At 46.3% G+C, this 14,446-nt stretch overlaps 1 protein-coding gene across 3 annotated transcripts in view; it reads left to right on the forward strand.

Moving 5' to 3' along the window:
- The window catches only part of PSD3 (pleckstrin and Sec7 domain containing 3), a 116,865-nt gene that overhangs the window by 17,953 nt on the left and 84,466 nt on the right, over window positions 1-14,446 (forward strand). For all 3 annotated transcript variants that reach the window (XM_071580864.1, XM_071580865.1, XM_071580866.1), the window contains 2 exons: window positions 7,990-9,043; window positions 10,452-10,832. In XM_071580864.1, coding sequence (XP_071436965.1) covers window positions 7,990-9,043; window positions 10,452-10,832 — 1,435 coding nt within the window. The remainder of the gene's footprint in view (window positions 1-7,989; window positions 9,044-10,451; window positions 10,833-14,446) is intronic.

Genomic DNA, 14,446 nt, shown 5'->3' on the forward strand with positions numbered 1-14,446 from the left:
TGTGCTGAGTGCTCCTCTTTTACTTCAACATGGAGTAAAACAGGTAATTTTAGATGCTCTGGAGAACAGCAAGCTCTTACAGTGGTGTCAGAAGAACGCACTGGACTGTGCACATGGAAAAACTAATGCTGGTGCAGGAGGACAGGTTGTACTGTACTCTGCATCTTGGCTGTGTGAGATGGAGCTCTCTTGCTGTCTCCCTTTGAATTTCTGAGTATTAGTTTCTGGGGTGGGAGAGGCTGAGGCATGCTTTGGAGCTATCAGATGTGGTGTGATGGATGTCTGGGTTTCCAGTCCCAGGGAGAGAAAAACTAAAGGGGCACAAGGCATTATGCTAAGTCTCTTTCTCCACAGGACGAAATTTTATGTCTTGAGACCCACATTTGAAACTGGATAGTTCAAGTTATCATAACCTACAGCTGTGCGGAGATTACTACATCCTTGACTTGGTAAACAACAGAGTTGTTTGAAGGCCAAATACAAATAATCATTAAAACATGGGCTGTTGGTATATTGGTTTTTAGATGTGCAGAATTAAGCACTCAGAAGTTAGGAAACGCCAGAGTTAAGGCAGTCATTGCCTTCCAGGCTGTGGGCTGTCCACCAAAGCTGAAAGCCATGCTGATGTGAGCACACAAATGTTTGGGGACCTAGTGAGGCTGGCAGCCCATCAATGTCTGGCTACATCTGATGCACATGTGGCACAGGCTGAATTTGGCTGAAGCTGGCAGAGCTCGGCAATGCTTTCATGGAGGCAGTCAGGCTATTCCCTTCCATTAGGCAGATGGAAAATGATGCATCTAGGTCAGTGGGCTCAGTAGGGGAGGCGTGAACAGCTGAGCAGGTACAGCGGAACAGCTGCATTTTTGCTTGTCACCATGGCCTCCTCTCCTTAGTTTCAGCCCCATCATCTGGTGAGACATGCAGCATATCAACACAAACCCTCAGTTGTGCTGTAGCCTTGCTTCATTTCTGAAGCTTTCCGAAGGAAATGAGTCATGTTAACCTGCTGCTGGAGATGGCTTGATAAGAACATGGAGAAGTCATGTAATTAAAAGTTTTGGGCATATGCAGGTCTGGTCTGGTATCACCCTGAAAAAATGTAACACAATGTGTAAATATTTTTCCTGTTCATAGTTCACCGCTTTAACAAGTGCCTTCTGCTCCAGACCCCCAAGTTCTTTATTTAACTCTGTCCAGCTTCCTGAGGAATCTCATTTACTGTGTGAGCTTGCTGAAAAGTTACTCTGCAATGTCCAGCTGCATAGCATGTCCTTTAGCAACAAATACTTGGAACCCGGGAGATGCACATGTCCCTCTGTGTCCTATTTTTGTTTTAGCTGGGTGTGTAACTTGATATCCAGCTCTTGGAGTTCTTTGAGGACTGCTTAGCAAGCTTGCTCTCAGCCCAGTTAATTGTTCCCAAACTCTGAATGCAGTAAAGGACATCCTTTTCTGCACATGTGCATTGTTTCTGGATCTGCAAAAATCCAGTTTCTGAAATCTGTGCGTGGTAGTAGTGTGGGATTTTTTAAGCCATTTTTTCTTGCTCAAAGCAAATTTTGGAGTGTTTTGAGAAGATTCTTTAAAAATATGGTATATAAAATACATAACATTAATTACAAGTGGATTTCAAGAGACTGTAAAATCTTTTTAGATGGTACAGGTGTCAAAGCAGCTGTGAGTTGTCACTGCTCCAGAAATTTGTTTTTCATCTAAAGGCTCTTAGGGAGCTTTTAAAGGGATTCTTGCTGTCACTGTGTGTATCTATACTTAAAAAAATCACCTGTTAACTGTTTAATTTCTAAATCACAGCAGTAGAAAAACAGATAGTTTCAGATTTTTTTTTAATCTGTCTGTTACACTCTGGGTTTATGAATTTTTCCAACATAAGTCTTAAACCAAAACTTGAGATTCTCATAGCCATGTCACTCCAGGGTATAGGGCTTTAAAGAAGAAAAGTGCATTAAATATAGTAAGACTCACATGCACTTTGACATCAGGATAAGGAGCCCAGATACTCCCTTTGTATTCTTTCCTGTTCCTGCTCATGCTAGTGGCTGTTTCACTCCACCATGTTACTTTCCAGGGAATGACTCTTGGGGCTGAGCTATCTCACTGACCATCTGTGGCCCATACAGCAATTTGTAGTGGATAATCCCTCACACTAAATCCTCTCAGCACGTGCTGCATGTTAGTTTTGGACTTTGTCCTCTTTTGAGCTCATTGTAGGCCTGAGAGCTTCTGTGGCAAGGTGCCATCCTTCCTGCAGCAGGGCAAAAGGTATGGGGCTCTCTGGAGGACTCTTAATTCAGTGCAGCTGGGGTTATGCAAGTGGTCCCAAACCCTTCTTACGACTGGGAATTAGTTAACATCTGTAGGGGAAAAAATACACAACCAAGTCACAGCATTGCCTACATAAACCCTTCCATCAGGAATAGGGTCAGAACTTGTGCAATTGCAAAAAACCCCACTCAAACACTCAAACAGACACAGTGTCCCATATGTTTTACAATGTGTTTTGGTCAGCATTTTCATAATGGAGAGCATTTACATTCATAACCTAGCAGCTTTTCTTAGTCTGTTTTTTAAGCCATGACAGCTTGGGCATCATAAAAGTATCAGACTCCAGCTTGGGGACTTGGCTAGCAGAGACAATCATGATATATTTACCTAGCATGGTCATGACTGTCCTGTGGTAGACTGAAGGTTCACCTTGCACAGCCTCTGGTAGCCCAAAACCTTCAGAATTTAGGGAACTATGCAAGAGCAGTGGTGAACAGTACTTCTTTGATAACCTTCTCCAGTGTGTAGCAAGCTGTGCATGTGGGGTTTCCTGAACAACACAATGCTCCAGGATGCTTCCAGGGGGATTATTTTCTTCCCTGAACCACTCAGTTTAATTTCTGGGTAACTCTGAGCTGCCAGCTGCCACACCACTGCTTGGCTATTCAAGCATGGTGAGTTCAAGCAGCATGCTGATGTTTGGCTCTCTGTCAAACCTCCCAGTAACAATAGCAGGGACTCAACACTGGCTGTCTCTTTTTGAGGTGAGGGTTCTCAGCAAACATAGTCACTTTTCGGTGCAGGCTCTGCTATACCTCTGGTCCTGTTTCCCTTCTCTGTGTGTTTGCTAAGGCACAGAGGCATTTAACCAGGGCTTATTTCTAGGCAACTTTCCCCTATGTCTTCCCTCTTCTTCCCTCTCACTTTCACTCAGCTTCTCCATTTCCACCAACTTGTGGTGCCACTGTAGCTTTAGAAGGGATGAAGACTTGGCTCCACTTCCACTTTTTGGGGCAGGCCAACTGCTCAAAAACCTGGAGTGGCTACAAGCTGCAGAAACCCCTGCACTCAGTCCTGTGTGGATGTTTGCTGTCCAGTTACAAAAGCACCATGCTTACGCTATGTTAATCCCCTGGCTTTGGCTACACTGGCCAGGCAGGACCTATCACGGCATGGAGAATGAGATCATTTGGAAAAAGGGCTGCTGCACAAGGCTGCGAGAGGCTGTGCAGCATCCCTCCCCTCTCATAGGGAATGGCTGCTCCATCTCAGCCTGAGCACGTTGCTTTATCAATTGGAATAGTTTTAGTCACCATAGAAGTTGTAACTTGAGGAAGCGCAGGACAAGGAGATATTTGTAACCCTCCTTTCTGGCAGTCTGCAACAATGATATAATACCATAAATCCTGCGTTTATCCATTAACCTCTGTCACCTAGAGATTTGTTTCATCTTAATGCATGCATTGTTTTTCACTTGCCCTTTTACAAATAGTGGCAAGAAATATGAAGAAACCACAACTGTAGTGACGCTGCATGCAAGCTCACCCACATGCTGCTTGTGGTCGGCACAAGGAGCTGCAGAGAAATAAAATGCAAAATGACTGGGCTGCTTAGTGAACATTTCCAGCTCACTCATGCTGAAATGCCATAAAGCATCCTGCGCTCTGAAATCACCACATGACTCTCAGCATCGCCATTGTGCCCGATTCTTCCCTTATGGATGCAGTTATAATGAACGGCACCTAAGCACAGACATCTCCCTGGCATGCCGTCAGGCAGCCTTGCTGGAGGAATTTTTTTTTTCCCCCTGCAAGCTGCCAAGGTGGACTCCTTAGCTCCTGTGATAGACTGAATGAGACTGCAGTTCCCCCATCAGTTTCATAATACTCAGAAAGCATCCATTTACATCATTGTGTGCAGTGCAAGGCAGCAGCTGCCAGGAAATTTGAAACTATTTTGATTCCAGTTGACTAGAACAGCAGCAATTGAATTAGCTGGTATCGCTATAGATAAATTGATGATCTGTGCATTTTATTTCTTTGACCAATGGGTAACTGCTGGAGCTACAGTAACCTCTGTGAGTAAGGAGACTGTTCAAGCAAATATATCTAATTTCTCGAGCTAGCTAATATATATATATCTATCTATATCTACTGCTTAGAAAGAGACACTCACACCATTCTTTTGTAAAATGTACCTGTAAACAAAATGTCTGTCTATGCTTTTAACTTGTGTTTTGCTTCCTAGAATTTCCTTTTGTTATGCTGTAGACAAGCTTTCTTGACATGGAATGATTATTTACCTATGAACTATCATATCTATGCCTGATTTAAGTCATTAGTTCTTTCAGCGTCTAGTCATCAGAAAGGCTGCCAAATGCTGTTACATTATATTTACCCGGTGTCAGTTTTCTAGTCACTCACCCCCTTTCTATTGTAGCTTTTTCTCTCTCCATTTCTTTCTTTTCTTTTCTTTTCTTTATTGAAAGAAGCCACCTTCAATGCAAAGTAGAAATTGGTGTTACCTGAAAGTGTGTGTCCTTTCTTTGTTTGTTTGATGATGGGTATTTTTTCCCTGCGCATCTTCAGTGTAGTCCTTAAATTTTGTTGTTGTCTTTCTAGCCTTGTTTCTAATGCAGTCATATTGGGGGATGGGTTGGACAGGATATGCCACTAGCTGCAGCAAGACATGATGCTGTGGTGGTGGATGGGAATAAGGGAGGAGTTTCCCTTAAAGAGCTCAAGCTCCTCTGAACTCTGGTACCTGAAATAGCTCTCTGAAGCAAAGGGAAAGGCTTTGCAGTTTTAGGAGTGGGGAGTCATTAGTTGTGATTTACCTCAAAGAGTGGAGACCTTGGCAGTCATGTGCATAGTGGTGCCTAACATAAAGGGGACAGAATGCTGCTTTGGTGCCATATGTGAACTTTTTTTAGTCAGACAGAAAATTAGACAATATTCCTGGAGTATGCTGTGAAAGTAAGAATCCCACTGACTTGTGATTGCATATTGCAGATGCAGTAGTCCTTCCAGAGGAGGACTGCTGACATCTCACTATAGAAAAGGCCTTATATTTCTACTGTGAAAGTGCTGCTTTCTTGCCCAGATGGAGCACAGATTGCAGGTGTGGCACACAGGAGTACCTGTGTGCACTCTCCCTAATCCTACTATCTCTCCGTGCCCACATGTGTGTGTATGTGCTCTGTAGGTGTACCTCTTCTGGAGTCCGCTGGGCTTGCCACAGGGTAAAGTTTGCTTGCTTGGGATGATGTTCAGGAGAAGTAATTCAGAAACTTGCTCAAGGTTGCTCACGGCCGTCAGCAGTGGCTGTCAGTGGCAAATAGGGATGCACAGCAGTGCACTTAGCATTCACCTCCAGAAATAAGGCTGCTTCTGTTTCTCGTGTGTCAGTTCAGAAGCTAAGATAGCAATTAGCAGAGATGAGCCTGGGCCTTTGGCAGGGTCTGTGTGTGGTGCCTTGTTAGGACTTGGCCTGTGAAGCACGTTGGCTGCCTCCCAGCCCCACAGGAGGCCAGGGACCGATGCTCCAGGCTGCTGTCCAACAAGGCAGGATTTGTGGGTTGGAGTGAGGCACAGGGGATCCCAGCTTCTGGGGCTCTATGCATTATTATTCTTTGGGCAGTGTAGCCAGATTGGCCTGGCCTAGCCTTGTCCCACAGTGCTATGGGCACGAGGTGAGCCCAACTAGGGTGCCTCCCGCTTGTAGGGTGGCACAGTGAGAGTTGCTGTAGATGGATGTGTCCATCAAGAAGGGTTTACATTAGTACATATAGTGACAGGCTCCCTATCAGCAGTTCTCTCGTAAAATTTCCCATCTCTCGACAGTGCTGAGAGAGCAGCAAGCACTAAGCTGCTGCATTAGAGCAGACCAGGGCGGGCTGTGAGACAGAGAAGCAGGGCCTTCTGCTGGCTTGGGGTTGTCCTGGTGCAGGCATAGGAATGATGCAACCACACAGCATCATTCTCATATGTGAGTCTGTCCTGGTGGAAGGGTCCCCAGTGGCGTCCTAGTGCCTGCACTGTGAAAAGAGTGGGGTTGAGATGCACCAAGCACTTTGTGGCTGAGCTGTGTGTAAAAGGGGCTGTTTGTCTGGTGCTTTGGGCCGTTGGAAAAAGTTCCATGGGTGCACCCACACCTGTGTGTTGGAAACCCTGCCATGAAGGCAGGCTGGTGATGCAACTGTGGACAGGGCATCCTTGATCCTTACAGCTCCCTGGGACCTTGCAGCAGAGAAAAGGTCCCTGTTTTGATCCCTGTCCTCAACAGCAACCAAGTGATCTGAGTGAAAGCTACCCACTGAATATTTATTATATAGTGATTAAATAAAAGACATGGAGATGAGATCTGCAAAACTTACTGGGGAAGAGACTGGCTTGACACAGTCCAAGTTTGTCCCTTTGATCCTGCACCATGCACCATGTGTGGTAATTCCCCTGTAGCTAGATATACTGGATAGTGAGCTGGCACCACTGGTACATAGGTAGCGGCATGAATGCAGTGCTGAGCTTGCATTAAATTATCCTCTCTTTCACCTTGAACTCAGCCTATCATTAACCACAGCTATGTGGCTTCTGCCTCAGCCCGTGGCCAGCCTGCCTGGAGCAGAGATGGTGATCTGTTGGCAGTACAGTACCTGGATGCACCTTGAGTGAAAGCAAAGCATCTAAATGCAAGTTGGTGTCTGCTTTCAGAGCTGTTACCCTGACATTTTTCAAAGTAGGTGTTTGGATCTGGCCCCTCTGCAGTTTCATTTAAATCACTTTTATACTCCAGGCCAGTTTTTCTCTCATATGGGTGCAACAAATGCAGCCATTGCTCGTTGGATGCTTTCCACCTCTCCTCCCAAAACGCTCAGTTTCCCCTTGGGCCATGATAGAAGGTGGCCAAGTATCTGTCACTGTGTGATCCCTAAGGTCCTTCTGAGGACAGATAGTTCACTGTTATCCCACAACAATGGGAGACACTGGGTACTTGGTGCTTTGAAAAAGGGACCATCCATTTTTGCTCCTGCTTTGTTTATGTCAGTTGGAAAAGCAGCATGAGAAAGGGAGGGGTAGTAAGATTTATGTGCAGTGGTGTATTTGTGCAACAGAAACTATGAACTGCTCGGTATGCATCCATCCCTGCAACATGACCTTCAGCTATCTGAGTTGTTAAAGAAAGCGCTGGCAGAAAGTTGAATTGCTCATTAATTGTTTTGTAATTTAGCTAATTGGTTTTGTCAAGGCCGTGGAACCTCCGGGGTGTGGCTGATTATTTTTACAGTGTTTCACCTTTACAAGTGACAATTGCCTGAAAGCTTCTTTTTTAAATAAAACCATCATGTGTGGTGCATACTTTGGATGGATGTCAGATCTCTGAATATCTGCTTTCTTCAGCCTGTGTGCCTGGCCTGTGGCCTCAGAGTGTTCATGGGCCACAGGGACCCTTTCTGAAGTGTAGCAGACATTTCTAGCATTGCATTTTCTGTAGTTCACACTCCCAAAGTAGGGCTGCCCAAAAACTCCTATGTAAAAGGACCAGCTCTGGATAACTGCAGTGTGAGAGTGTGCAGAAGTGAATTAAATTGAACACTATTTTCCCTGCAGGCTAGAGTGTAGTTGCACTTTCAGGAGAGGACTGGAAAGAGAGGTCAAGCTTTTTGCTTTGTGCATGTGGTAGATAAATCTCTATTTTTCTTTGCAGGTAGTGGCCATGGAAGCAGCACTTTGCTTCCTCATACCATCATCAATGAATTTCCAGAGTACGGCACTGTAGAGCCAAGCAGACCCGCAACAACAGCTTCACCGACACACCATGCAGAGCCTGTAACACATAGTCCAGAAAGATGGGACAGTCATCACATCAGGCCCATTCCTCAGTATGCAGCTACTGCAGATAATTTGAGACCTGATGCTGGAGCAGTGCAGCTGCACACCTCAGAAGGTTTGCAACCTGCGAGTAACATGCCAGAGATTATGAAAATCTCTCAATGGTTAGAAGCAACAAAGGTGCAAGAGAGAGCAAATACTTCTCTCAATTCAGAGACACAAATGGAAAAAAAGAGCGTTACTGGCAGCCAAAATGTGCAGGCAGCCAGAGAACCAGTTCCAGCAGGCCAAGAAAAACTCTCAGACATGCCTTTTCCTTCTGAAGGAACAGCTGAGGAAAAAAAGCATTTGATTGTAGAGGAAGATCTGGTTGCAATATGGACTGGAGAAGAGCAGTTGGAGTCCTTGCAAGCCATTAGTAATAAAGCTGAGGAGGTCCATGCAGTGCAGGAACCAAGCTTTCAGAGACGGTCTGTAGCAAACTGGGAAGCAGCCAGCAGAATGGAGGGGGGAGCACATTCTGCAGAGTTTTCAGGGTACTGTCAAAGCAAAATGCAAATGGGTCCTGAGAGGAAGCTTGCTAAAGAGGCAGCTGTGCGTAAACATGTCGAATTTCAAGGGGTGGAGGTTTTATGGCTGCAGAAAGCTGAGGAACAGAGAAGAAAGAAGCATGCACTGGTGGACTCTGTGTCTGTGGAAAGGAAGGCATTCTCTAAAACATCCAGCCACCCTGCGTCACCAATGGTCTCCCCAGGCTTGCTATCCTTGCCAGACAGCATGTGGAGTGAAGTGTGTGAGGACCCAAGACTGGAACCCCCTGTATCTGGAGCTGCTCCTCTAGCACTGCTTGATGAAACCAGGAAAGATGAAGTTTCTGTGAAAGACACTAAGAACCATGGCAAGGAGGAGACAGCTGTGCTAGCAAAAGGGTGAGACAGTGCTTGGAACAGTGTAGGGGTCAGGTGGGATTTCTCTTGGCATTAAGCACATGGCTTGTGCCTACCTCTTTAGGAGCTAATGAGAAACAACAAATGTTTGTCTCCTGCCTTCAGTGTGATGTCTGTTGTGATAATTCATGTCAGGTCATGGCTAGTGCATGAAGTTCAGACTGAGCTGCCTCCACACCACCTTGCTGAAGTTTGAAGTCCATCTCAGGTTTTGAAACATAAACATGTCTTGCTGTTTGCACAATGATGTCTGTGTGACAAGGCATCTATAGCAGGTGTAGTTGGGATCCACACATGTCATACAGTTAAATACAGGCAGTATGCAGGCCTGGCCATATGCACCTGGTCAGATTTTCTGATTTCAGGCAGAGTTTCTGCAAGAACAGTGTGAAGACCTCTGAGAGGTCAGATAATAAAGACATTTTATTGAGGGCTTTGTAGATTATAAGAGGTTAAATGATGTGATATGCTTTCTATATTATCTCTCTCTCTCTCTCTCTAATTTTAGCTGTATATATTGCAAAAATTGTGCTCTGCTTTTTATGAGAACATCCTGATTTGCTGCTTTCCTTTCCTGATGAACACCTGTGACAAAGCAGAGGGTTCCACTGGTATACTCTCGGCAAACCATGCCCACTCTGACCTGGTGAGCTATTTGCTGACAAGACAATAGGATGTCAGCAAGGAAGGCTCTCCTGACTCTGTAGCTTGGGAGGTTTGCTTTGGCTAGCACATGGGATTACTCAGGCTGGCAGCCCTAATCTCTGGCATGTGCTGTGAGGACCCCTGTAGTATTTGGTGCGGCGGAGAAGAAAATTTTCTGCAGGGAAATGCTACACCTTCCCTTGTACATTAGTCGGCAAGCTGAGTCTTCTCCCTTTAAATCTGGTTCCTCTAGCTCCATGTTTAAATGCACTTGTTTCCCTTTGCATTTTGGAGTAATTTCCTTCAGGTTCTTTCTGAAGACTCCAGTCCTAGGACTGCAGAGCTAGCAAACTATCCTTCAGGGGCAGAGGGTCTGTCTGGGTACACATCTCCAACATGTGGAGGCTCTGGCATAGCACTGGTGTTAGGACAGACCTAATGCATATGTGAGTGCATTTCTCCTTTACACATAAACAGCTGATGTTATCTGTTAGACAATATTAGGCTGTCCCCCAACCTTCTTTTTTACCCAGATGATTGTTTCTTTTTATATCCCCAGAGAGGGAGATGGTGCCAATCATAAACAGAGGTGGTGCAAGAAGAAACTACCATTTTACCTGCAGTGCCCTCTCCTGCACAAGCTGTGTTGACCTTTCTGTTCACAAAGGTGGAAGGTGAGAAGGTTCAACCAATAGTCTAAACCTTGCCCCCAAGCTGAAAGGAGCTGTTTCTGGTTTGTTTTCAGGATGATGAAGAAGGGCGAAGCAGCCACAGGAGGATATGAAGATTTCCCTGGGCAGAGACACTCTGATGTCTCCACTGATCTGTACAGCTCACAGTTCGAAAATATCTTAGACAATGCATCGTTATACTACAGTGCAGAGTCACTGGAGACATTGTACTCAGAACCTGATAGCTACTTCAGCTTTGAGATGCCACTCACTCCCATGATACAGCAGCGCATGAAGGAGGGCGGACAGTTTTTAGATCGGACATCAGCCATGGGGCAGCCAGATGGTCCTGACAAGGAGGCAAAGGGATGTGGTGAAGGCATCGCTAATGGCTTAAGGGATACAAGTGAAACATTCTTCAGAGGAGGTGTCACAAAAGTCCTTCGTCTGGAAAGGTAAAAGTTCTGGGTGAGCTTTGTGTGTGCCTACTGATTTTCCCCCAGTCTCTATTTTCTTCAGTGTAGTGTCATGGAGTGTAGTTTTGCCTCTTTCAACACTGCAAATTTTCTACAGAGAGTATTTTCCAGTGTGACAGAGTGAGCTGCAGGAGAGAAGTGAGGCATCCAAACATTAGAAAAGTGCAAATTTGCTTCATGAAGGTTTATTAGGTGATACTTGTGTTGATAAAAGTCTGTCTGATATTGTCACATGTCTGGAACCTGTCCCTGAAGGAGTTAGTTCCTGGTTACAGATAAACCTTGTTCAGCTCCAATTCCTACCTGAACTTGTTAGCAGCAATTTTAGGAGCAGTAACACTCTGTGCAACACAGATGAGTTGCCTAAATGCAGTTTGTGATTTGGATGTTAAAGGTGTGACTCTGGGCATAGCTTTTCCTGTCTTGAGTTCAGCAGGAGTTTTGAGCATTACTTCAGCTGGCATGAGGTTTTGCTCCCACCACATTCATGGGACAGGAGACTGTTAGCTGCTTCTTTCATTTGTGCACTTAGTTACTTCTTGAGAGAGGAGGGACTGTTGCAAAAATGTTAATAATTTCTGCTTAGGTAAAGGCAGAGATAAGAAAACCTATTGAAAGAGTCATGTGAGAAGCAAAACCTAAGTTGAGTGGTAAGAAAATACTGTGCAATTTTACAAACTCACTCTCTGAGCAAACTTGCCTTGTGCTGTCAGAGAGGGTGGGGAGATTGAAAGGTGACCACAGACAAAGTGAGAGATTGAGTCAAAAGCAATAATCTGCAGAGTGGTGAGGGTGCTACTCATGCGCAAAGGGGTGAGTGACCTTGTAAATGACAAAGATACATCTGGTCTCTGTCCTTCAGGGACAGGATGTTATTTAAGAGTCCTTAGACTATTCCCTTACTTGAGACTAATACAGTTTCAACTTTCCTGGGAGTCAGCAGTGGGAGATCTTTTATCTGTTTTATTACTTTTGTGCTAGCATGAAAGAAATCCTGTGAGAAGTGATTTTGCTAACTTTGTGGATTAAGGTGCAGTTTCCTCTTAAAACAACAGGCAGAAGGACTTAGCAGTTTAAAATCTTTTTCGATCAATCCTGTAGTATCATGTGTATGCATAGTGCCAACAGGCAAGAAGTGACTGCTAATGTGCAATAACATGTATGGAGCAAGAAACTGAGGTCAGTCCTGATCCGTGGAGCTCCTTACTTATACCAAAACCAGAGACTGACATAAAACTGGATGATGGAAGACAAGTAGCACATGCATACCATGATTCTGTTACCCCATAGCTGCAGCATCCAATATCTAGACTAAGGTACTGTCAAGTAAGACCTACATTGGCTCATCAAGCCAAAAGTTATCATAACTACAAGGTGTACTTAGGTGAGTCACTTTAGGTGCCTGCCTAATGTGGATTTCAGTAGGAATTAATTTTAGTTTAAATCTTCAGCCATACCAACAGAGGGGTTTTTAATTAGTTTTTTCTTCTCCTTAATAAAAAAAGAAAGAAGTATCCCCAGCACTGGGTTTGTTAGGAAGCTCTGCTGTTGTGGTCTGCAGGCTCTGTTAGGGACAAGCCTTAAGATAGGCATAGGTGCCAATAGAAAGTGTCACTGCAGCAATATGGCCAGTGATGAATATGCCCAACAGAGTAAGCCTCCCAGCGATAACCTTATTGTCAACACTACCCCTCTTCCTCCTGGTATTATGATACCATGTTGTATTGCACCATATGTGGATGTTGTGTTGTACAGGTCTCTGACAAGTCGTGTGTCCTAATTTGTTGGAGCCAGTTACAGTTTGTGAGTGAGCAGCACTGTTTGCAAGCTGGGGGTGGCGTGGGATTTATTCACAGAAGGGTCAAGACTGTGTGTCATGGTGATGGTCAGGTGAACCAGAAATAGCCCCTGAGCCGTGGCTGCCCAGGGAGTTCGCACGCGCGTTTGTGTTGCCTGAAGCAATTCGAGACTCTTTTAAGTCCACGTATGTGATACGATTATGGCAGGCTCTGCCGCACCTCTGTGCCCTCTGCTGAAGTTCTCCTTTCCTGCGGTGCCGTGAGCTTGCGGTTCGGTTTAGGGCCGCAGTGCCTCAGGCGTACCACCTGCCTGGCGCTGCAGAGCGCCGGGGGCACCCACTGCAGTGGTCCATGCCTCCCGGCGGAGGACGAGAGGGAGAGGAAGGCAAGCTCAGCGCCCCGCCGGGGCCGCCGGAGTGCTCTGTCCGCGCCGCCCGGCCGCGGCTGCCCCGCCCCTGGCTCCGGCTCCGGCTATGGCGCTGAGGGCGGTGCCGGCAGGAGAGCGGCGGGAGTAGCCCTTCCCATAGAGGTGGGGGCAGCTATGGGGGTCTCAGGGTGTGGATACTGTCAAGTGGAAAGCGAAGCGGGAGAATTTGGGATTCGGGGAGGGGAAGGAGGTTGGTTGAGAGCAAAGCAGGGCAGTGTCGCAGTGCGGGACAGCCAAGGAGCATGGAGCCCCCCTCCTTTCCAGAAGCGGCGCTGACCACCCGAAACCGAAACTCATGAGTGTCCTGTGCCGTGGTATTTCGGTGACATGAAAAGTGTGCGGAGGGAGCACTCTCCCAAATACCAGCGTTGGTTTATGGGGGAGCAGGGTTAAACATGTGCAGCTGTTCCTGGCCCAGTACAGAAGGGGACGGGGGATGTTAAGCAACGAGCTAGTGTTTTTACACCTGGAAATTCATAGCCGTGTGCTAGTTAGGAAAGGAGTAGCCGTGGCTCCCCGTGGCCATGCCGCCCTGATGGCAGGTAGCTTAGCACCACCGTCCCCTTTGCACCTGTCCGGAGGGATCCAGTGCGTGACTGACATGCGAATCCTGGGCGGAGTGAGGTGTTGATGCATAAAGGCGAGGAAACCTGGTCTTGTAATGAATAAGCGGGAGGGTAACATCGTTCTCCGCTCTGAGGAAATCACTGGATTTGGGAGGGGTCAGCTCTGGTATGTGAAGGCCGGTCACATGCCTTCAGAACTGGAAGAAATAAAAGGAAAAAAAATTATTGGAGGCTTGCAGGCTGCAAGTTCCTATGGACTCCTTGGTGTCTGGAGATTTCATCCCTGCTGTCCTCCGTGTCAGCTGCTGGCCGTGGTTAAACGCAGTAAGTCCTGATGAGGGCAGAATGATGGACCTGCCTGCTCTGACAGCCCCCCGCCGGGATTTCTTAGGGCACGGGGATGTCAGCTGGCCTCTGGGTCTGCCTGAAGGGCAGGCTGGCTTACAAAAGCTTGCAAAGGCAAGGAGGGGAGAGATGGTTGGCAGAGAAGGGTGTGCAGCGTGCCTTCCTTTGGGAATGGTTCCAGCTCTTCATGCCTTTGGGAGGGCTTAATCGCTTTCCTAGGTAGGTGCTGGTCATTCCTCAGTGGGAAAAACCTGAAATTTCTGCAGCTGAAGTGGTCCTAAACTGGGGAAGGAAGGGTAGTGTTTTGAGGTTTCAGAACTAAAGCTTTGCCCTGTGTGTCAGGGCAACATTGGATCCTTGTGAAGGATGAAATGTAATGAAATTTTGTAGTGGCAATAAAGGCATTGCATTTGGGACGTGTTTGTTGCCCATGTCTCTGTGTTATTGCAGAGGCAT

This window comes from Pithys albifrons, chromosome Z (genome assembly GCF_047495875.1).
Source record: "Pithys albifrons albifrons isolate INPA30051 chromosome Z, PitAlb_v1, whole genome shotgun sequence".
NCBI classification, from domain to species: Eukaryota; Metazoa; Chordata; class Aves; order Passeriformes; family Thamnophilidae; genus Pithys; species Pithys albifrons.